The sequence below is a fragment of the Falco cherrug genome, chromosome 12 (genome assembly GCF_023634085.1).
Source record: "Falco cherrug isolate bFalChe1 chromosome 12, bFalChe1.pri, whole genome shotgun sequence".
NCBI classification, from domain to species: Eukaryota; Metazoa; Chordata; class Aves; order Falconiformes; family Falconidae; genus Falco; species Falco cherrug.
Window position 1 is genome coordinate 15,287,710 of NC_073708.1, and position 23,624 is coordinate 15,311,333.

Here is a 23,624-nt window from a genome sequence, read left to right on the forward strand (position 1 = left end):
GTTTTTCCATCATCTACTTCTTTCTTTTACGTATTTTTGTTTTGGTGGCACTTCCGTGTTTTACCACAGTAGCTCAACCATAAGAACTGTACCTGTTTTACTCTATTTAGCTTGGAAGGGTAGCACGAAAATCAAACCTTCCATGAGATTTAGCATTCTTCAATACTTGCAGTCGATATTACTCTTAGCAGTTTGTCTACTTACATATAGATTGGTTAAAATACAAAACTATAAACCTAAGACCATTTCAAGTTGTCACTACAATAGGCTCCAAGATCACTCTAAAAATGACTGTACACACAGGAGTCACTGTTATTCAATGAAGTTTAGTCATTCACACATGAGTTACCACGACAGCAAACACCTACCCTAATCAAAACATGCAAAACTGGAGAAACAAATACATGCCCCCCCCCCTTTTTTTTAAATTATGGCCAATACAGTATTCCATGAGCTAGTATCAGTTTGTCAGAAGTCAACAACAGCAAGAATTTATGTTCCTTTCATACTTTTACATACCTCATCTGTTATTTTGTCACTCTTTATAATACCTTTCTAGAATTACACTGGTAATTTTCAAACCACTACAGTCCATTTCACAGATATCATCTTTCCATTTTATCTTCTGATAATATACGTAAAACTCAAAACTAAGTCAAAAGATTTAGCGCTTGATGTTGTATTTTGCTTCAAAAATGCACTTTAAAAGCAGCATTAACATATATTACTGAAAAATAACTTTCCAAACACAAATCAAGACTGAATTACAACATTCCAAAATAAACACATCAGCATCCAACTGTTTTATCAAATATTTCGAATATGAATCTAAGTAATTCCAGTCAATTACTGCAGCAGTTGTAGGTTAAAGACCTAGTTTCTGTATTACTACTTAAAACCTGAAACATGCATTCCATCCAAGCAAAATTTTATGTATTAGTGACAGATTTGCATCTTCCTCTACCCCGAAACATAATCTAATATTTGATACTATTGATGTCTAAAAAGGATACCCCTAGTTTAAATTGTACTCCAAATCTACAACTACTTCCAGACAGCTTTTCAGGAGTAGATTATCTTAAGTAAATCATCATAAATCAAGTTGCAAATCTTCTTGTCTCTGGCTAACTTTACTTTTCTCAATAGCATGAAAACTTAACATTGTTTTTTGAAAAGGTCTCATTTTTTGCAATTGCCCATCTTGACCACCTCAGGTTTTTTTAATGAATACCTAGTATTTCATTAGGTGACAATAATAAAAATGACCATCCTCCACCATTTAACAAAGGTCTTTATTTCAAGATAGTCATCACTCATTACAACAGAAAACTAAGCCTATTTTTACTTTCCTCTACTAAGAGATACTCACTGCCAACTTGGTCTGAAGTGCAAGCTTTTCACTTTTCCTAAGTTCTCAGCTATTCTGTGACCCATGGGCAACCAGGAGCTTCTATGCTGCCAAGACACACTTAACCAGCACATCAATTTTAATCAGACATTCACACACCCAGACTGCAGGGGAAGTTTTGATAATACAAATTCGTTCCATCAGTCTCTTGAAAATAATAATAATAATAATAATAATATTCATAACCATCTAGCTTTCCCCTTTGGTTCTACTTTTCTACTGCCATGGATATGAACATATGCCACTCAATTAATTCAAAACATCTGGTCTAGATAACACGCTGTTGATCTTTGTTGTAATTTATCCATAGGCTCTCTTCTGCTATAATGAATAAAACCAGTTACCTGTTCTTGCCTCTCCTACCCAGGATAGGAGTTTCCAATAAAACAAAACTATGATCCTGCTCTAATCTTTACTGCTGCAAAGGTTTTTCATAGCATGATCCAATGAGTAAGATTGCACACTCTCTTCTGGGCATCTACGGTAATAATGAAGTCTAGATATTTTTTTTCTTGTATTTTTGTATTTATTGTAATTAAAAACTTTCACGAACTTTTATCCAATCCACAAATCCCATCTTTGTTTTGATGCTTAGAAAGTATCTACCAACAATAATCCAACGGGCTTATTAAATTTGCTGCTTGGAGTGAATTAGTTATGCATCAGCATTACATCCTACATTTTTACTTCTGGTTGACATTTTCCCTATTGCAGTCCTGCAAATTATTTAATCTCTATGCAGTCTTATTAATTATTTGTGCACAATTATAGACTTATGCAATTCTTTATACATAGTATTCTCACACACAGTATCTTTAAACACTGATTATACAAAATATAACATTAAAAAATAACTGGGAGTTATTATATGATACCTCAAAATATTCACACAAGAGGTGGAGGAGTATGAACATTATTATGGTCAGTAATCTGTTATATTAACATTTTACAAACATTTAGAGTACAGGAAGGTCTCCAGCCTTAAAAGAGAACTACACTTACTAGTTTTGCTTGCTGTGCGTTTACTGGATCGCCATACTGCAGTAAAGCTTGAAACTGGTTATTCTTTGTGAATGTGATTATCTTCAATACAGCACCAAATTTAGAGAATATCTGCCAAAAACATTGTAAAATTTTACACACTAGTTCCTCCTAAACATAGCTCAAGTTAAAATGAAATGCGGCTTACCTGATGAAGAACATCCAGGGTTACAGGATAGTACATATTGTCAATAATTATTCTAAGTACTGGACTCTGAGCTGGAGTCACTGCACTCTCACTAACAGTGGTCCCACTAATGGGAGCATTTGTTGCCTGCACAGCCGTCACTGCCTGAAGAACAGCTTGGGCCCGCTTAAAAAAAACAGAAAAAAAAAAAAAGAAAAAAGACAATAGATACTTTTAAATTATTTCAAGATAAGTAGAAATTAATTAGCAATATCAATATAGTTAACTTCAGAAACAAAATAGTTCATTTATGTCAGAGCTACAGACATAACACAAAGTGCAATGCAGTCTGACTCTGTGAGACAAGACAGTAAAAATGAAAACATCAATTAATCCTTATTTCACAAGTAAGGAGGGGCTTCAAACGGCACCAATATCAATCTTCCTAGTAGCAGGCTTATTGTTCTACTAGTAAGGATAAAGCAAGTGAGGATTTTGTAGGTTTCAAGACTCTTTACAGCCTTTTTTTTTCCTTCCTTTAAAGAAAAAAACCAAGCATCCAACCCACAAAAAACCCCCAAGCCTACAGAAACCGTATTTATCCTATTTTTCAAGAGACTATTACAGTTAACATTTCACTGCCATTTTAATCATGAAGAAGGCTCTGATAGGAAGCAATAATGCTAAACTAAGACTTACAAACTTCTCAGTTATAACACAATGAAATAATACACAAGACTGACAAGTGTCAGAAAGTTGTATCCACAGAGAGGTGTTATCCACCCTCTTTCATAAAAAGAAAAACAAAATCCTCTCCATGTGTGGGGATTTGTTGTTTTTTAAACACAAGCAGGGTTTTGGAAATTCAAAGGTAACCACGATGACATCACAAGAACACACATCTATGTAACTACTTCCGCTGCCAAAACTGACAGCATCAGAAAGATTAGATGTCTTTTTCTGACAAAGAAAAAGTGCAGAAAAAAGGCTTTCCATTTAATACTTTCATTACAGTAGCCTTATGAAGCAAAACAATACAAAACAGACAAGTGAGCATGCCAGGTAAAAATAACAACCACCATAATAACGCATACCGTATTATTTTAAAGGTATTAGAGCTACTACACAATTTCATGTCTCACAACTTACATGATACTCCTCATACTGAAACGAATCAATGAGTAAGGAAAGTGAGGGGGAAAAAAAAAAAAAAGACCTGGTGAACACTGGTTGGGAAAACAAAATTTACCTGTACGTTTAACATTCATTATTGTAATTCTGTAAAAAAAAATCGCTTTTGATACCAGCACATACTTTTTTTCCCTAACCTCTGAAATACACAACTTGCAAGATGGCCAGATAGTTGGCAGAGTTGCGTAATCACTTCCTACTTCTGTATGCACAGAACAAGCACGTATCAATTAAAACTCACTCCTTAATGTGACTGGAAAAGTTTAAATTGCACAAGCCAAAGAACCAAAAGTTGTGAAGACAATTTTAACATATAACCCTTGTTAGCACTACCCCTCTATACTTATACATCATATTGCACCTAACGTGACTACATGAAGGAATACAGGACTTAACATTGGTAAATGAAGATAAAATCTATAAAATTATTATGACTGAATATTTTGTCAAACAAGTTCAAAATAACATTTATTATCATATATAAATAGTCACTTTTGAAGACATTTGAGTAGCATGCAAAGCTTTTTTCTTATTTTTGTAAAATTGAAATTAATTTTGAAATATCAGCTACACCATTTGAAGTTTAACATTTATTTATTTCTAAATGTTGCAATGTCTGTGCAGAAAGACTAAAACCATGCACTCATGACAGGCTGATGATTAAAGAGAATTACAGTTACAGAGGTCATTCTATTCTCAATTCTTCTGAGTTTAGATATTATATGAAACAGGGTTAAGATATGTTTGTTTTAAACCTGAGTTTAAATGCTCCTCTCGGCGTTCTGATGTCTCACAGGAAAATGACGTTCACAGAATTATAAAGCTGAGATGAAAACTTAAATGGTCCCTTTTGAATCTGTTTATTTAGAGCCAACTCATTCTGAGTACGTAACTAAAAATAATCTTGGAAGCTACTATTATTGAGAAACTCAGAATAGCATAGCTTAATGGAAATTTTCCTACTTACATTGTTTCTATGGGCCTAGCTGTTTAAAGTACCCCTTGGTTAAATATTGTTTTTCTTTTTATCTTCTTTATAACTAAGATGCCTGTATATTGCTCTAACTTTTTTATCCTATCTTTCCAGTTACATGTACTAGCCTCCTGACTACTTCATATCTTCCAGCTTGAACATCCAGAAAAAGACAATTTCAAAATTAATTTGGCTGGATGAGAAAGCTTTCAAATATAGATTAAAAATTTAAATTTTGAGTAGCAGGGGCAGACTACAAGCAGTGTCTGCACCACTTTTATTTTTCCCTACAGAAAAAAAGTATATAACCATCTCATGTTTTATAGAATGCTTCATGAAATACTAGTTACAGAATACTTACTGCCAAGTACCTTTATATTGTTCTAAATTAAAGAAAGAGACTTGCAAGACCAGAAATATGTTAAAATTGGGTATTAACGCGTATGGTGGCATAAAAGTTAATGAAAGGTCAGCACATCCTATACGTTCAAAAGGTGGACACGTGAAGTACAAAACCCGTATCACCACAAAAGCCAGAGGACAATGTAAAGGAAAGCTTCTTAAGGGAGTATGTACACCAACTATATGTGCAGACAGAATTAATCCTCTGTTCTCTTTTTTCAAAAGTAAATGAAGGTATTATTATTTTTTTTTTTATAACTGATTTTTTTGGGGGGAAAAGAAGTTCCCAATGTTTAAAAAGTACCTTTAGCAGACAAACTATCATAAGATTGTAAGGAACCAAAATGTTTAGAAAGATCAACAGGAAAATCAACACTATACTTGATCCAATCCAAGATGTCTTTCAATAGAGTATCCTGAAATTGTTTTTAAAGGCAAGAGCTATAATTTTACTGTTTACATACCTTACCTAAGACAGTACACAAATAACAGCAACTGTAACTTAGTACTTACAGTGCCTTTTGTAACATCAAAAAGAAAATGTAAGATATTAACCTTAAAATAATCATCTGACGTGGTAAATTGATGTCTCTTTCCTGCCCCTATAATTTCTACAAAGTGGTCACCATGTTACTTTTGGTAATCTTCCTGTTCTACTAAAACCAGACATGTATCTATATTTATTGTGAAATCGGTTCTGCAGAAGCAAGCATAGAACATTTTTTTGTTATTAAGAGTATTTGTCTCTACAGTGATCATATTAGGCATTCTTCTTCAAGAACAGCAGATCACATAATCGGTGCTACCAAAGCGATCATTCAAAGCACTGAAATGGAGGCATTGGCATTAGTTATTATCACTAGGGAAAATCAAATTGGCATTAGAATTTCATGTGTCAGAATGAGAAAGTTAATTTTTTCATCCTACAGTCTCTAAACAGAGATTAAAACTTAATCTATGAAACAAACTTAAAAGGCACTTCAAAATCTTTTTCTTTTTACATTAAGGAAACATTAACAAAATTCATTGTAATGTAAAGATCACACAAAATGAAAATACCTTTCAATGTCACAAAATGGAATGATCATAGGTAAGACTACAGCAGTGTTTGAATGTGAACAAAACCAAACGATTTAAACGTATACCACATGAGCCAAGAATCCATGCTATGCCTCTTCCAATTGTGTGCGCTTGTAATACTACAGAACGGTAAATATACCTGGTTAAGTGTGTTGTCAGTCTTCAGTTCTTTATGATTGGAATACTGGATATAAATAGGTTGGTTACGAAGATGGGGTGTCACAGCAGAGTAGTAATTAACCATAGTGATAGCTGCTTCTTCTGTAGCAAGTTCCAAAAATGCCTGTAATTATACAGTTGATTTTCAGTATTTACAAAGCAGATAATCTTCATATTAGCAGCATATAAAACACACTTAAAGGGTTTGGTAACATTTTAACAAATATCAGTCTTCAGAAGATGTCATTCTCTACATACCAACTTTATTTGCTAAGCTATTTCATCTCTAAAAATTCGTCTGTGAAGACGCAGAACTAAATATGCATCTTACAGATAACTTTCTTTGCTTTATGTAGCTGCCAACCATCTCCTGCTCCCCTCAAAAACTTCAGTGAAAGACAGTGTAAGTTCATTAAAAACATTTAAAGAAACAAAGGCTTTTTTCAATACTTACTGTTATCTGACTTATTTCAATAGCATTTTAACAGCATATTTTGAAATTACATAATTTGAAAGGTAAGCATACTAAAAAACAGAAAGCAACAGATTACCTGATTTTTCCCTTTCAGCATGAGGATGTTGGTTACCTTACCAAAAGGTAAACCTAAAGCAATAACTTCTGTTTCTGTCACTTCCCCAGGCAATTTCCTGATATGAAGAACACGCGAAGGAGCCCCATCCATTTTATCTTCACCTTTGAATTTCTTGTTGTCATTACCATTGGCTGAAAGACATATTCAGACTATATTTGAAAAGTTTACTGATATTACCAGTACTTTATTAAAAAAGTGCTTTTAATTATAAATAAGAGATGGTTTACTTAAAAATTCTCAGTTTGACCAAAATAAAATTTAAGGGTTCAGAACAAATTCTGAAGAGACAAATGTTACAGTTTCATGAAAGGTGGATTGTTGAAGACTAACTCAATAACCTTCTGTGACAGCTCGTTTTCTAAACAAGACATAAGACACAGCAAATCCTTTTCACCTCACTGGAAGTGAGGTATCTCGTATGTAAGAGTATTAGTTATGATTCAGAAAGGTTCACATAAGAACTATAAAATTAATTTTTTAAAAAATTAAGGTTACCCAGAATTTTTTGGAAGGAGAAAAACGGTGGTAAATAGTTACAAGAGCAGCTCCTACAGTGAAGTTTTGAAGATTGTTTTCACTAAGGTACCTTCTACAAAAAGCAGAAGTATCAAAGCAAGACAGGAAGCATTACTGACGCTAAGAAGGATCACACTGGAGAAAGGGGATGACACAGAGGACTAACTTAACAAAAGTCTTATGAGATCTACCACGTCAGAATTTAAGGACCAAGTACAAAAATGACCATTATTAACTATAACCTCACCCACAGCAAAGGAAAAACCAACTAATAAATATCATGCAGCCAGCATGGACTGGGGGGATGAGGTAGGGAAGAAAAAGATCCACAGAGGATTTTCCTAGCAGAAGCTGGGAAGTATTACACAAAGCACCGGAACGATAGTATTAGGAATATTGACCAGAATTCCAGCAAAATTCCAACTTGAGTTTCCTTTTCTTGAACATATGCAATAGAAGCTAGCCAGCTGGATGGAAGTCTTGCTTTGGAAAGAAGGCCAAAAAAATTACTTACTTTGGTTAGAAGGCAATAGAACTGCTGCCTACAAATATGTCAGTCAAGTAAACATCAGAAAGAGTCAAGAGCTAAAGAACTACACCATCGTAAGATATATGGATATTAATTAATTGATGCTGGAAATCAGAACGCACTTAGATATGTGAGAAACAAGTGTGAAGACTTCCTTTTTTCCCCCACTTCTGGCTGTAAAACATGCAAGTCAGTGTAGTGTGTTCAACCTCTGATTTCCCTGTTAAAAGAACAGTTCAATAGCTGCCTGTATTTCCAAGAAACACACAAATTGTAACTAGTAGAAAAATACTTACCATTATTAGGGTTCAAATTCATGGACTGAGGGCTTACACCAAAGAGGATTAAAAAAACCAATGATTTCTGAACAAGACTACTTTTATTTACACATTAAAAAAGTAGAAGCAATAAATGGGAGGGGAATCAACAGGAAGCACTTATGTACGTTAAATCCTCTAAAAGCCTCCTCTTCGTAAGAAAGCTAACGAGTGTAATTTCCAGAGGGAAGAGAATAAAGAAGTCCTCAACTATCACTCAGCTGTAACTACAGAATACAATTCTGAATTTGTGCCAGAAAAATCATTTACTCCTAATCTGATTCCTTGCATAAAAATATTGCATTCATTTATGACCAAATTGAGCACAGAAAGTTTTCCTAAGGGAATGCCTAAATCATAATCAAGAATTCAAGTTCTTAACTCTGTTTGCCTAAACCAAGCCAACTTACTCTAGATTAACAACACAGAATCAAATGGACTTTTATTTATACAAGTCAAGATCATCCACACTCCCTATTTGGATTTGAAAAGCCAAACCAGGTATGGCATTTAAGTACCTTTTCAATGCCATTAGGAAAATTGGCAAACTCAAGGTCTCCGACTGACCAAACTTACAAACATACTTTTTCAAGAATAAGGTCATTCTCCATAATTCCATTAAAGGAATAGATGGGAAAAGGATAAATCCGTACATCAGAAACTGTTTCCATCACTCCCTTACATCTTTTTCTAACACCTAAACCTTTTCATTCTAATTTGAATGTTTCTACCTTCCACTTCAGAGCTATCTTTAGCTAAATCTAAAATTCAAGACATTCTCTTAGTTAAAAATAGTATGCCTTAGAGGCAGGTCATCCCTTAACTTTTCTCCCCTTTCCCTTTCACCTTCCCCCTGCCCCCCCCCCAGAAAAAAAGAAAAAACCCAGGACTGAGCTTTTTAAAAAGTTCTTGCACTGTGGAATACTTTCTAAGTCTTTTCCAACTTACTACAGCGGACAAAACAACAAAAACCTAATGACAATGGAACCGGTCAAAATTCAGCTAGCAGTATAACCCACAATGTTTGAAGGGGTCAAATCCATGCAATAGCACGGACTTTATTTTGGTCTGCTGCACAGAAGGACAAATTTTGATGGCACACAGAAAAGTGACACTTCCAAAATACACACTGAACTAGGATCTGAAGTCCATCCTTAGCCTAAACCAGGCTCTACCCTGCACCATTTTGGAAAACACAGCAAGACTGGGCTCCCAGGTAGCCAGACTTTACCTGTTCAAAATTACACAATTTAGCACATTGTCCTCAAAGTGATACACAGCCAAAGTTTATTAAGAAGTACTTGTTTTTCACATGAGGCTCACTACACAACAGTCCTCCCTAGTTCTCTAGTTAAATCTCTACAAAAAAACCTAGAAGAAAACGTTGCAAAGTGTGGCAGGCTTAATGTATTATAAACCACACATTACAAGCAAACTTGAGAAGAATAAAGAACTGCAGTAATGTTGAAACTAGATTTCCGAGGCCTTTTATACTTAAGCTTTCTAAATAGTTGGAATTCATTACAAGTTTCAAAAATCACATAAGAAATATTAAAAATGAGAACTACAAAAGTGAAAATAAAGTTTTTAAACTAAAACTTTTCCTGAAACTGGTAAGAAACCTCTGGTTTTGTTACATCACCAGAGAAGCATATATCACACATGCTCAGATCAGTACTTACAGAACTCTTTTGACTTTTGTGTGGTTTTCAACATATAATTTGTTATACTAACTTTTCCACAACATAATTTGCAAAAATTATATATATACATATTTTTTAAACTAAAGTTTCTATTCGTATTAGGCTTTCAGTAATCCTGTTGTTACTAATAAATGTATCACTGATCAGTATATAATCACTCAGATTTATGTATTTGCAAAGAAATGTTCCTCTAATAATAATTATTACCTGAATAAACTGTTTTTCCATCTATTAGCATTGCTATCTAATATTTGCATTTTACACAGTTCTTCAGCTTTTGCTGCAGTAGGTTTAAAGAACAGATTTAAAAGAGGTATTTTGTTTACAATATATGTATCTTTTTCTAAAGATCAGTTAAAAGCTTTAACTTGTGTATACAAGTATCTCACAATTTTAAACTATCTTACACTAAGCATCTACTAAACTATTTCTTAAACTTTTTACTTACTGTAAAAAAAGTTATGACAATAGCTGTGCTACAATGTTGAGGTGAAAAAGCAGATATTGAAATATAGTAAAATAATATACACAAAAAGATACAGAAGTATGCAGTAAAGAATGTATGACAATCAGAAAAATGGTGGGTGGGAGGGAAAGGCTGGGAGGTCTAGCAACAAGCATTCTCAATGCTATGTAAATATCCAAAGGAAAGTTTTCAGCAGTAGGGCGAGCAACCATGACAAAAGCTGTTGGTTACTTTTTGGCAGAAGCATACTTTGTACAATAAAAGCTGAACCGGTAACATACATAAAAAATGACGCCCACCTTCTTAGAAGTAAAGATTACCCCTAAACATTTAACACTGGATTTTAAGAAGACAGAAAAAAATCAACACAGTATCAGTTGTTGAAAGCCAAGAAACATGTACTGTTTCTACTTCTGATTATCCAGCCGGCATAGCTTAACACTAATTTACTATTTCAATAATGGCAGTAATAAAGCGTGTGTGTGTCACATACTAAATACGCATGCACATACTTTGAAAAATTCATTTGTGTATTTGTGGAGCAAATGAGATTTAGTTTTTAGAACAATTATTGAGAGTTTCTGGCACTGTAAAAACCTTTCTCCACAACTTTAGTCTCTGGTTTGCCATTTTAAATGGTACTTTTAAATACCTCTTCAGCTGGAGAAACGCCATTAAACTGCACTTGGAAACAGAAACCCACAAAATTTAAAAACATGGTAACGCATTGTTCAGAGCCACTGAAAGGTGAATCAACTACTGTTAAAACAAGTTTGACTCTCTAACAAACTGTATCAGCATAATCAGTATCCACAAAGATTAAAAGGGAAGTCAAGAAAAGCAAGGTACTAAAAGAATAACACTGTCTTGCGGGAAAGATGGAGTCTATAGAGAACGAGCAACCTGAATCCTATACAGCAGGAGAAAGACAGAATTGCAGAAAACAGCGTGGGGACTAGGAGATGTCAGAGGGGGAAACCTCACAAGCCAGCTAACAACTGCTGCTGAGGAACAGCTATTAAACCGGATGCCTACTGGCAAGTAGCTATTTCATCAGGTAGTTTGGCTTTCACCAGACTTGCAAAGCCTGATCCAATTTAAATCTCTTGCCACTAATACTTTTAACAAATATAAAGATGCACTGAAGAGCATAATGCTAAAGTATCTACATTGGGGGTGGGGTGCGGAGATCACTGTGAGAACAGCATGACTAAACCACAGTGTTGGTGTATTAGCTCATTTACTAATCAAGTTACAGGCTTAAATATATAGCTTAAAAAAAATTAATCAGAAATCAAACCCTGAATATCTGTTACGTTCAATTCAGACTACCAAAAAATCCCTGTTGTGTAACAACCACTGCACTGATTTAAGACCCCTTTGGCTCTCCACCAAGAAGAAAAAGCCAGTTTCCGTGTGAATCAGTTGCCTATTTCTAAACAAAATTTCACCTCTACTATGGCGTTCAAACCATGGTTCTCCCGTCTAAATAGGATACTACAGTCTAAACACAACTGATACACGTAAGTCACATCCACATTGCACAGAGATACTTCAATTTAGTATAAATCAAGTTGTTGAAATTGAATGCTTAAGACTTGACAAAGACTGTAAATGTCCATTATCTAAACAATTTGAGTCCCTGGTATTTTTAAGTTAGAAACTCCTATTTTATTCAACTCAGAAATAGAAACCTATAAGCAATAGAATGAAGTACAAAGTAGACAATGCATACTGTAAGTCCATGGCATTCAATTGTTCAAGCTATGAAGATCCAGTGCTCCCAAGTCGTTTTTGCAGAAAAACTGCTCTTAAAGTTCAGCGTAACTCCTAGCAAATAGTCAATAACTTACTTCTTGCTGATAACTACTTTTTAAAACATTTTAGTAAGATTTCATCCTAGAGGAATTTTTTTCTGCATGTAAAATTTTTTTTTCAATAAATACATAAATACAACCTAACATGTTCTGAGGCCAAAAATACATCATTTACCTTGAAAATACATGAAGCCTTTATTTTAGATGTGTAATTTTCCTTTACAATAACCTTCTCCCATATTCACACAATCTCCTAATACAAAGTTATAACTATGTGGCTATGGCAAAGCTTTTGCATAAAATAAAAACCTGCTTTCATCATTATTTCCTGGAAAGAAGGGGGAAAACATTAAGAATTCATCACAAGATGCTGATTATAAAACCCTCTATATCTGCAGTAGTGAAATAATTGATAAATAAATGTCCTTTCTGCAGGAGTCAATCTCTTGGTTTCACAACTGTCAGTACACGCCAACAACCAACCACAAAAAAAAAAAGGGTAAATACTTCAGCTTTCCTAGAATACTTCCTTCATCCTCCAGTAAAATCAGTTTATACATTAAAGACAAGAAGCTTGCTTAACAGTATTATTCATTGTTGTTGCTAATGTAGAATGTACTTTTTGTTTCACATTAGCTCAATACATGAAATTTAACGTTACCAACAAGCGGAACATAGGATACACGTCCACAAAGGAAATAAATACATGACCAAGAAAAAAACAAGTTTAAAATTGTGGATTATGACCAGACAGAAAAATTAAATATTGCAGTGGTTACTGAACACAATCATCTGCATAAAACAACTGGCTAAGGAAACTGCAGACAACCACAAACTGGGAGGGTGTAACAGAGATCACTGTGGTTTTGTTTCAGAGGTTCTTTCCTTAAATCTATATACCTGGCCCAGTGTCACAGAAAGAATGTAGGAAGAGGAGATCTTTGGTCTGATCCAGTGACAAACTTTTCCACAAGTGCCAACTGGTTCCCAAAACAAGAAAAATAGGACCTTTATTGTAGTACAAACATCTTCCAAAATTCAACATAAAGATAAAAACTGGAATTTAAAACGATGAGAGAAAGAACAAAAAAGGATATACTACACTCAAAAATAAAGACATGAAGTTCTCTGAAGTCTGCATTTGCTAACCCTGAAATGAAAGATTACATGTTTAGTGTTAATTATGCTTGTCTGGTTGGTGGGGGTTTTCTGTGGTTGTTTTGGGGCTGGGGTGGGGCAGGGGGAAGAAGTGTGCTTTGGAAGACTTCACACTTCAAAGTACTTTACCATTATCCTTGACTTGCAAGGCCACTACTACATTGTGGAAGCCCTACCACTTTAACTAAAGCATTGACCAGTAGTAATAGCTAGATTTTTACTATGGACATGGGCCATATCCAAAGGAAAATCTTGACCAATCAATAATAAAACTATCTTGCAGTACAAAGAATATCGCCTATCAGGAATCTGAACTTGTAAAATGACCAAGTAAGCATGGTCAAGCAATTAAAAAATTAACTATACAGCTTTTAACTGGCACATCTGCACATAGGGTGCACCTCTGTTTCAAAACCCACTGAGCACTGAGGAAGCTTTTCAGTAACTATGATAACACACTTAAAATATGGTACAGTTAAAATATGGTACAGTGGCTGTTCAATGTTGCACAGTTTAAAACTAATGCACTTCCATTTGTCCCTTAAAATACATAGAAATACTACAGCTGGAGTGAAATGCAACTGAAGTAGAACAAAACCAAATTACCATGGCATAGTGATGAAGACAGAAATTACCTAAATTAGTAACAATAGCCACATTTTATTTCTCCCATCCTGAGGGGGGTCTTGAAGTGTTTCATTTTGGGTTGTTTGATTTTGTGCTTGGTTTTTGGTTTTTTTGGGTTTTTTTAAGTTTCTTAATTTAAAAAAAGATATATTGTTCAGGCATTTACAGCATCAAAATTTAGTTCATCCACATGCACATGTCCATGCATATCCGTAGAAAAATGTAAATTATATTCTATTATTAAATTATTACACTTTCCAATCACTTGTGCTGTACTTCTTCAAATCTTTCCAATTACTATTAATTGTAATCAATTTGCAAACTTCAGAAGTAAATTACCTGTGTTTAGGCATCATTAATGTTAACTAATAACTAATTTTACTTAATGTGCCATCAAAAGTATTACATCTATGTTTATTCCCCAAGTTAAATGCAGCACTTGAAATATTATTAGCTTGTATGCCTCAGTGCTAAGTGTTCCTTTAATACAATGAATTACCTACCAAAGTCACTGCTAACATTCCCTGCTAATGAAGTAAAAACAAGATCAAGATTAATAGCATCGTTTAAAGCTCCAGGCATTTGGTAAGTTCAGCTGCAAAATGATTTTTGAGATGTTTTTAGAGATTGAACTTAAACACACAATTGTGAATAATGAAATTGGTAGCAGCAATAGTAAAAAAACCTGCCAATTCTTCTGCCTCAATACCTTGTCTTTGACAAGCCAATTTTCATAAAACTCTCATAAACAACTTCCACTTTTTATCCACATCCCTTAAAAATGTTTATTACAGTTTACGGCATGAGCACCTTCATACATATAACTGCTCCTGAAACTTCCATTAAGCAGCCCTCTACCCGAAAAAAGCCTCACAAGAAGTTTGGCATAAAAGTAACCCATCACAGAGGAAACATCCTTTCTAGTTGTTAAAGAAAAGGGACTTTTTCTTAGATTTAAAAGCTGCAGGATAAGCAACTGCAGTTACACATCCACTGAACATACAACACCAAAGGGGGAAAGTTTTACATGTATAATCATTTACAATGTGCATTAACTCATGTCTTTAAAAACTTCCAGAGTCAAAAACCTTTTTAAAATTTTTCTTCAGAATCCTGTTACCAACCCATGTTTTAGTTTACCTAAACCACCTTTCTGGTCATTCCTTGATATGCATCAACAACAACAAAAAAAATGAATTCACAGATCTTTATGAGAGGGTTATGCTCTCCAAATCAAGATTATGACAGACAGTAAGAATCTACTTCGACAACATTTTCAGAAAAGCTTAAGAGTAGTAGTAATTCAAGCAAAAGGCCTGTGGTTTTGACAATATAACTCCAACATATCCATGTCAGCTGGTGCTAAAAAGCTCAGAAACTTTTAACATCTAAAGTAAATAAAAAAAAGAAAACTTCCTAGAAAAGCGTAGATACTTGCTGAGCTGGAACCTTAGAAGCTATCCTCCCTTGCAACAAATTCTGGTCTAGTAGAAGGGATTCTTCCCTCAGTGTTTACAGAATGATGTCCTGCCATATGGCTCAAACAAGTAATTCAGGAGAAAAATTCTTTCTTAACTGAAACGAAATTGCACAATAAGGACAGTAATGAAATCCATAACAGAAGACACGAGGGTTCAGAATTAAGTGGTAAAAGAACTCACACAGAAGTCATCCTCAATTATCCAAGTCTAATTTTAAGGCTGTTCTTCTACAAAAGACACACAAGTACTTAAGACAGTAACTTGACTTGTAGTGAATGTTAATACATTTCCTTTCATCTTTACAGTCCAGAAGATGGATACTAATGGCAAAGCTGTTTAGAAAATGCTAATTTTAAGCCATGTCCTTTGGACAACAGTCCAACATGCCACATTTACCTCAATTCTGTAGTGTTTATCAAATTATAAGCAGTTCAAACAATCAACAGGAATGCAAACCAAACATTTGTCTGTTTCTTTCACAAAGACAACAGGGAGGGATTCATGTGTAAGACTTCCTACAGGGCACAGAAAGCATGCATCTTTCATGACTTTCTCTGTATAAGAAAAGAGAATTATAGCAAGAGCATTCATAAAAGCATTAAAGTACTACAGTATTCTAACCGAATGGCAGCTGAATACCAAAAAAATACCTAATGGAACTTCTACCATGATAAAAAGGTACGACGGTCTTTTTTGAAAACCTCTTCTCCAGTCTCACCCCTGAAGACACAGCCCGCAGCTCTACCAAAAACACACACTTCTGTGAAAAAGCCATTTTTTGGACAACTTAGGCAATCTGGCTTAGGTTAGTAGTTCTATACCAAAGATTTAGAATGAAATCAGGATGTGATTCCCAAGTTTTTGCTCTAAGTTTAGGCCTACTAGGGCACTGCTAGTGACAACTGTTTTTTCTGATTGTGTATACTTGTACCAGTAAGGCTCAGAGTATTACAAAGACAAACTCTTTCTTCTATTCATCTAGCTATCCGTTTGGAAAAATATCATGGCATCAGATGTTGAGAATATCACAGTCAAAATAAGAACAGATTTCTACATACTCCAGAAAACAATGACCAGGTCTCATAAAATCATGACATATCCAAACTGCAAGAATGAAAGTGCAAGAAAAAGTGTAAGTTTTAAGATTTACAGAGTAGGCTGATTTCTTTGCATCTCCTTTATAAATAACTTAATGACTACAGATTCTCTTAAACTCTACAAAATCTAAGGAAGATCCACCACTACCAGGCCCTGGCCTACAGCAAAAAAAAACCCTGTTCACAAGTTTTAAATTCTTCTACTAACAACAGAACTGAAGCAAAAGGAGGACATAAATTGGGATATAAAGATTACTTGAATTCATCTGGCTTCAGGAGACGAGTACAGAAAAATTAGCATACAGGTTTCCATTTCAGATCTGATTACTTCTGTAGTCTACAATCTTAACCTGTAAACTCTGCAAGTCTGGAAAAAGTACTTTGAGGCTTATGATAAACAAGACAGCTATGGGAAGATATATTCAGAAATAACACTGAACTGTGGATTTAGCTTACTTGGGGGCGGGGGTGGGGGGGTATTCTGTTTACCAAAGGCAAGCAGAAGAGAAATTTGAACACAAACCCCAGAAACTGCTTGAAAACAAACAAAAAACCCCAAACCAACTACCCCCTTCCCACTGACTTGTACAGAGAATGACTTGAAGTATAATACTGCATTGAAATTGAGGGGGTTTTGTGTGTTTGAGATTATTTTTCCACCAACCTCCTTTATATATTACACAATAAATATGAAAACTTTTGTAACAAGCAACTGATAATACAGGAACCAGGCCAGTACTCAGACCACTGTTGCTTATTAATAAGGTTGCTCGTGCAAAATCATTTATGGTTCTGGATGTCTAGAGACATATCAAGAGGTCTTACTTGTACAAAATGTAAAGAATTCATTCATTTGAAAACTCTCTCACAAATGCTGTCTTTGTTAACAAGCAAGGAAAAAACCACCACAAAATCCAAACCCTGAATCACCTAAAAACGGGGGAAACAAAAACCAAGGTGGGGAAGAGAATCTGTATTTGTTAATTACATCAAACTCTCAAGTCCACATAACAGTATCAAAGCACTCTTCTCCATTTTAATAACTTTTCTAAGAGAAAAGAATTCCTAAAGTTTGAGGCTTCTTAGACAAGCTTCTCCAGTTTTTTTAATTTTGAAAGCTCAGAATTATAGTAATTCATATTTCAATGTTTTTCCCTTTAGGTTTTATTTTTTTTTCTTTGATAAATTCACTTGCATTTCATTTTCCTGAACTAAAAGTTTCTCTGAAAATACATAGAAAATTTGTTAATATCCAGGACTTTGTCCTGGTAACAGTACTCTCCCTCCCACTCCCACTATCCAAGCCCCACACGACTAACCCAAACTCACTTTCATTCTAGTTTCTCATTTAAGTGCTGAAACACTAATATCCTGGACTGCAGAAGACATCAAGAAAATGAAAACATGAAGAAGGACCTCTTGCAGAGCCAGAAGGAAGTAAGAAAAGCAAGGAACATAAATAAATGGTCCGGGATTCTAAAACGGCTATGAATGCACTACACTGCATTTTTTATCTACTCCGAAGAAGTGTCATCTTTTCACCTTTGGTTATAGAGCTGCCAATGGAAGCAGTTTTCTCTTCTGCCACCATACTCCTCCACCCCACACTGCACTGAATCTAGCAACTACGCAGCCACATGACTGAACAGTAAGCTGCAACAAGGGAAAACTACACTTTTTGGCAGCACAGTTTAATGCTGGATTAACTCACTCTGCAAGTGCAGAAGCACTCCAACACAGAGAGTGGAACTGAAACATGTGGAGTTGGGTGGTTTTGTGCTGAGGATGTAGGATGAGTAAGCACAGGACTACCCATTCAAGCAACAGCTGTCACCACAGCACCCTGAATTCCCATCTTTTACTACTAGATTTACAGGAAAGCATCTGCTATTAATATCAGTGACTATACTGCTCAGCACATAAATACGAAAAAATTGATCAGGCACATTAAAGCAGTGAACCAGGCAACAATTTGGAAAGCTCAGCAACACTCTGATGCCATGAAACAACTCCATTAAATCTCTAAGAAAAGAAAAAAAGAAAAAATGCATGGGGAAAAACACACGCACAAAAACGGGGGGGTGTGGAAAAAGAGAAAAAGGAAAACCTCTGAAGCGAGCCCTCCAAGGGAACTTATGTTCAACACACAGAATAGAAGGCTTTTTCATATGCTACAATTCATGAAAAGCCTTTCTATCTAGCATCACCAGAAATCACTAAAGAACAACCAAGCTCACTTTGCACTGACATTCTAAGATTCTACCGCCGTGATCCCCAACTGAAGTAGCAAAGTGAAGTTTCCTGCTTTAGCAGTCTAAACCAGAACAGAGCAAAACTCTGTTTTCCTGAATCTGTACTATTATTATGAAACTGGCACAGTGTTCTTTCCTGTAATGCCCAGACTCACAGATGTCTATGTGTGAAAAAGCTGATGTCATACAGTTGTTAAGCTGTTTACCTTTGCTTGGTAGTTGTGACTCCTTACTTTGAAGGCAGCTATGCAAGACAAGTGTAATTTTTCATCCCATCACCCACCAACAATTTAGTGTACAGACATCTGAAAAGCTGCCTCTTGTTTTATGGGTTTATTCTTCTCAGATACCCAAGGTTTGCGAGTATACAGAAGGTCACTACAGTCTAATGCATGCCAACAGTTTATCCCTCTACAGCACAACTGTAGTTCTCCCCTTGTAAACAGGAAATGAGTCCAAGTATAAATGATAGATTTCTCCTTTGAAAGGGCATCACTTACCAGTAACTACCATGCTGCTCATGTTAGAGTTCGGGCTATTGAGTACACTGCCTGAAAGAAGTTCGTCAGATCCTCTCTAAAAAGAAAGAGACAGTAAGAGATTTTTTTTTCTCTATTTTGTGATTTTTATAGATGATATTAAAAATGTCAGTTTGACAGGGAAAACCTTCAGAACTTAAGCAAGCATAACCAAACCTATTCAGATTTGGCAGACTTCCTCTTTTCAGATAAGTGCAACAACTTGAAATTTAAGTAAAGTGGTATATTTACATTTCCATCTTTGAAATGAGAGCAGTTTAAGCACAGTTGTTTCACCCACCACTGAAAGGAAGCCACCTCCAGACACAATGAGAACGGCTGGACAATAATTTTGTCCAGCATTTTAAATTAAAATATTATTTAGTCTATTTCAATAACATTTAATTAACTTATTGTTCTAATATTTAATATACATTAATATTAATTTATTGTATCTAGCTGAAAACGCATGGGAAATCTATACAAACAGAAATACAGAGTTTAGCTCAATTCTAACACCCCTATTTAATAAAAAAGAAAGAAGACTTGTCCTCATAGGAAACGATCAGTTTTCATTTTGGGGACATCCATTTGTCCTGCAAGACAATTTAGGGCTGGGAACTACATCTTCATTGTAATTCTTAAAACATGACAAATACCAATTAAATGATAATTTAATTTAATAAAATAAACTTTTTGAAAATTAATCAAAAGTGGACTGCAAAAATCAGAGGAGGGTTTATATTGAAATGTACAAGAATCTTTTCATCTCAAATTATTTGCAAGATGGGCATTTGACATAGCTGAAGAGGGTTTTGCTTCTTTTCACACCTTTTTTTTCCTTCACCCTTTTTTCTTTTATCCCACAACCCTCCATCCCTCAAGACTTCATCTCTCAAAAAGCCTCCAAAATATTTAGGTGATCTTTCATTAAAAAAAAAAATAATCTTAAAAGAGAATAAACCTGACATACTTTGAAGATTATATTTAATTTCATATTGGTTCTTTACCCACTTCAAAAGTATTTCCCCAGTACTCTTAACACTAATCCAGATCATTGTTAAAATGGAAACAAAGAAAGAAAACAGTTACTACCCATCTTTATAAAAAGAAATGTTTTTTATTTCTGTTGTGGAAACTACAATAGAATCTCAAGAATAGTTAGTGAATGTGTTATACAGGGCACCTCAATACTGCCTACTAAATTAAGCTGTGGATATCACCCTTCTAGGCAGCAAAAACCTTAAACCATTTTATCATAGCGCACTGTATGTTTGTCCATACACAGAACCATATGTTAAAGTTTAATCCACACCTGAAATCTAGAAGCCCTTAAAAATACTACATACGTGTATGCACACATAGAGCCACTGAAGTTTACTTAGTTTTCAACATCATCTCTGAAGAATCTTATGCAGTTTACTGAACACTCTTAAGCTCCTAAGACTACATAGCAATCAATGAAGCCACGCCTATCAAATCAACAGCAGATACTCTTTAAAAAGACTGAGTAATGTCTAATACCAAGATTGAGGAGGACCATATCTTGTCCTTTTCAATGCAAGGACAGATCTCTAAACAGATAACACTAATGAAGAATTTAGCCAGACAAAACTGAGAAACAAGTTACAGAAGCTATGGAAACTGTTACTCAAACTACATTGCTTTCTACTCTAAATACACTACACTAATCCAGGCACTCAGTAGAAGTTAAAACATAAACATTCCATCTTAATGTTCTATTTTTCTAACATAATATTTACAAGGGTAGAATACTGCAAAGTTCGAGATTACTAGCAGTATTGGCTTACTCAGTGATAACTGCAGTTATTTCTGCTTACAGCTATCCAGCCAGCCTTCCTCAGAAGCCTTATCTGTAGGCTGGACAGCTCAACTGAAGAGGCAGAAATAGCAGCAGAGGCTCAGTCAGTTCACAGTCAGGCATATTAAGATAATTCAGCAGCAATTTTTTTTTTCCTTAATGTGCCAGGCTTTAATTTGCAACAGTACAGCAGTTGCTACATAAACAGCTGAAGTATCCCCAGTACCAAATGAATGTTCTTCCCAAAACCTGCATGAACTTTACAATTCTGAAATATCTCAAATTTGAGTTGTCTTCAGCCTTCAAAAAGTTACTTACATCAGCAGCTGCTGACTAGCAGAACGAAAGAGTGATTACATAAACTTCTGGTTCCTAGCAAATCAGGCTTTCAAAAAGCTGTTAATTTCTTAATCCACAGCAGAAAAATCCAAAAGGAGCACAAATTACTCAATACAGTGGATATTCAGTTACTGTATTTGTGTTTCATGAACAGATAAAAAGAGTTTTCTCTTAATTTTGAAACATCATTTTGCATTTCACGAATACATTCAGAGTCAATCACAAGATTTTGTCATTACACTTGAATAAGTTTTAATGGGTTTGCTTCAGAAGAACAAGTAAATGTGAATTCCTTATGCTGGTATGTATCATAAATTCTACATTTGTTTTATTCTCATAAATCAGTGTTTACAAGTCTGATTCACAGATGTAGAGGTTCATATGTGGAACATTCTTCCAGTTCACAATGAAATCACAAACACGTAGCAAATGTCTGCTCACTCACTCCCATTCATATTTGCCAAGCTTTTGGTAAAAGACAAAAGATACCTCTTACTGTGTGAGTAATCACCTTATTAGATACACATCGTTATTTTTCCTTATTAGTTCTTAAGTAGCCCAGACACCTCTGCACTCCATTCAGTATGCAACTTTTAAATCAGCTACACAGTAAAAGATTGGACACTGGTTAAATTACAAAAGCAGTGACTGCTTGGTAATTGTCATTTGCTTCAAAAGACTTATCTTAAGAAAGCAGTAGTCTAGTACAGCAATTTAATACAAGCATTTCAAGAAAGTCAATGTGTACTCTTAGGCTGGCACTATTATGTGACAGGAGCACCTCCTGAACAGACAAATACTTATCTTACTTACATTTATTCAGCAGAGATAAGACTTAATTCAATCTGTGGTTTGGGGTGCTTGGCTTTTTTTTCTATGTGCATCTTCTTTTAGAGGGTGCTAAGCCAAAAAGAACTCGCATCTTGCTCCAGGGGCAAAGCTCTTCATCACTCTGCTATCTCACACACAAATTTCAGAATTATAACCCATTTCCTAAGCATCTTGAACATTCACTAGTCTTTTTCTCAAGCATGCCAGTTCTGCTAGTCAAATCATGCAATGCAAAGAAACCTTTAAACTAGTTTAGGTAAATTCTGTCAAGTGTTTTAGAGATAAGGAAACTAAACTCAGATCTTTGAAGAACAGAGCAAATCAGATTCAATGAAGAATGGAATATCCAAGAGCAATGTTAAGGTTTTTCCCATCTGTGCAAACTGCTGTGTTCTAAAGAATCAAAGCAAGTTTGAGATTGTATAACAAGACTGAAGATCACAAACACATATATCACAGAAACATCCAAACCTAAGTTAAAATAACAAATGAATAAAAAAGCACCACAATGATTTTATTTTGTCATAGACTGCAAAGGAAAGTTCCTATAATAGCAACATGGTAGAGACTAATTGAATATCCATTTTAGCATGAGGGAAGGAGATTATAAAGGACAAAAGTAGTACAAACTGCTATTATACTATTAATAGGTCATCTTCTGACAGCTAGTCCTCAACAGCACAAATTTTCAATGCCATATTTCTATCCTACCAATGTCAAGAACATTAATCTATATTAATCTTCCATAAAAGCTAAACCACTAACTATTCAGATCAGTGATATCTAGAACACTTCTTCATGAAACCAGCATCTGCCAAAATACTATTACTCAAAATAAATAAGGGAGCTGCCAAACTAACTTCTTGCAATGAGTGAACCTTTATGTGCTCTAAAGTCAATACTGTCCTTTCAATGAAGGCCGTGTTATCACACCCTTGCCCCCATGAGAGCACTTCCCTCTGTAATGTGAAAACAGCACATTAATGTATGGTTTCAGCCAACAGAATTACGTAAAACCAACATGTAGGATCACTTTCAGAAAAAGTTGAAAAATATGCCAACTCAGACTTTGAATATGTATTTCAGAGAAACTTAGAAACTGTGTAAACAAAAATTATTTTATATAGTTTTATTATTATATACACTATAAATTGAAGGTACCACTCTATTACAGTTA

The 23,624-nt window shown here is 34.8% G+C and overlaps 1 protein-coding gene across 6 annotated transcripts in view; it reads right to left on the reverse strand.

The window, feature by feature from the left end:
- PTBP2 (polypyrimidine tract binding protein 2) overlaps positions 1–23,624 on the reverse strand; it is a 52,991-nt gene that overhangs the window by 18,753 nt on the left and 10,614 nt on the right. For 4 of the 6 annotated variants that reach the window (XM_055724477.1, XM_055724478.1, XM_055724480.1 and 1 more), the window contains exons 3-7: positions 19,438–19,513; positions 6,933–7,105; positions 6,362–6,505; positions 2,598–2,762; positions 2,411–2,521 (exon numbers count right to left, since the gene is read on the reverse strand). In XM_055724477.1, the coding sequence (XP_055580452.1) occupies positions 2,411–2,521; positions 2,598–2,762; positions 6,362–6,505; positions 6,933–7,105; positions 19,438–19,513 (669 nt within the window). The remainder of the gene's footprint in view (positions 1–2,410; positions 2,522–2,597; positions 2,763–6,361; positions 6,506–6,932; positions 7,106–19,437; positions 19,514–23,624) is intronic. The other 2 variants (XM_055724481.1, XM_055724482.1) reach the window with 2 other exon arrangements.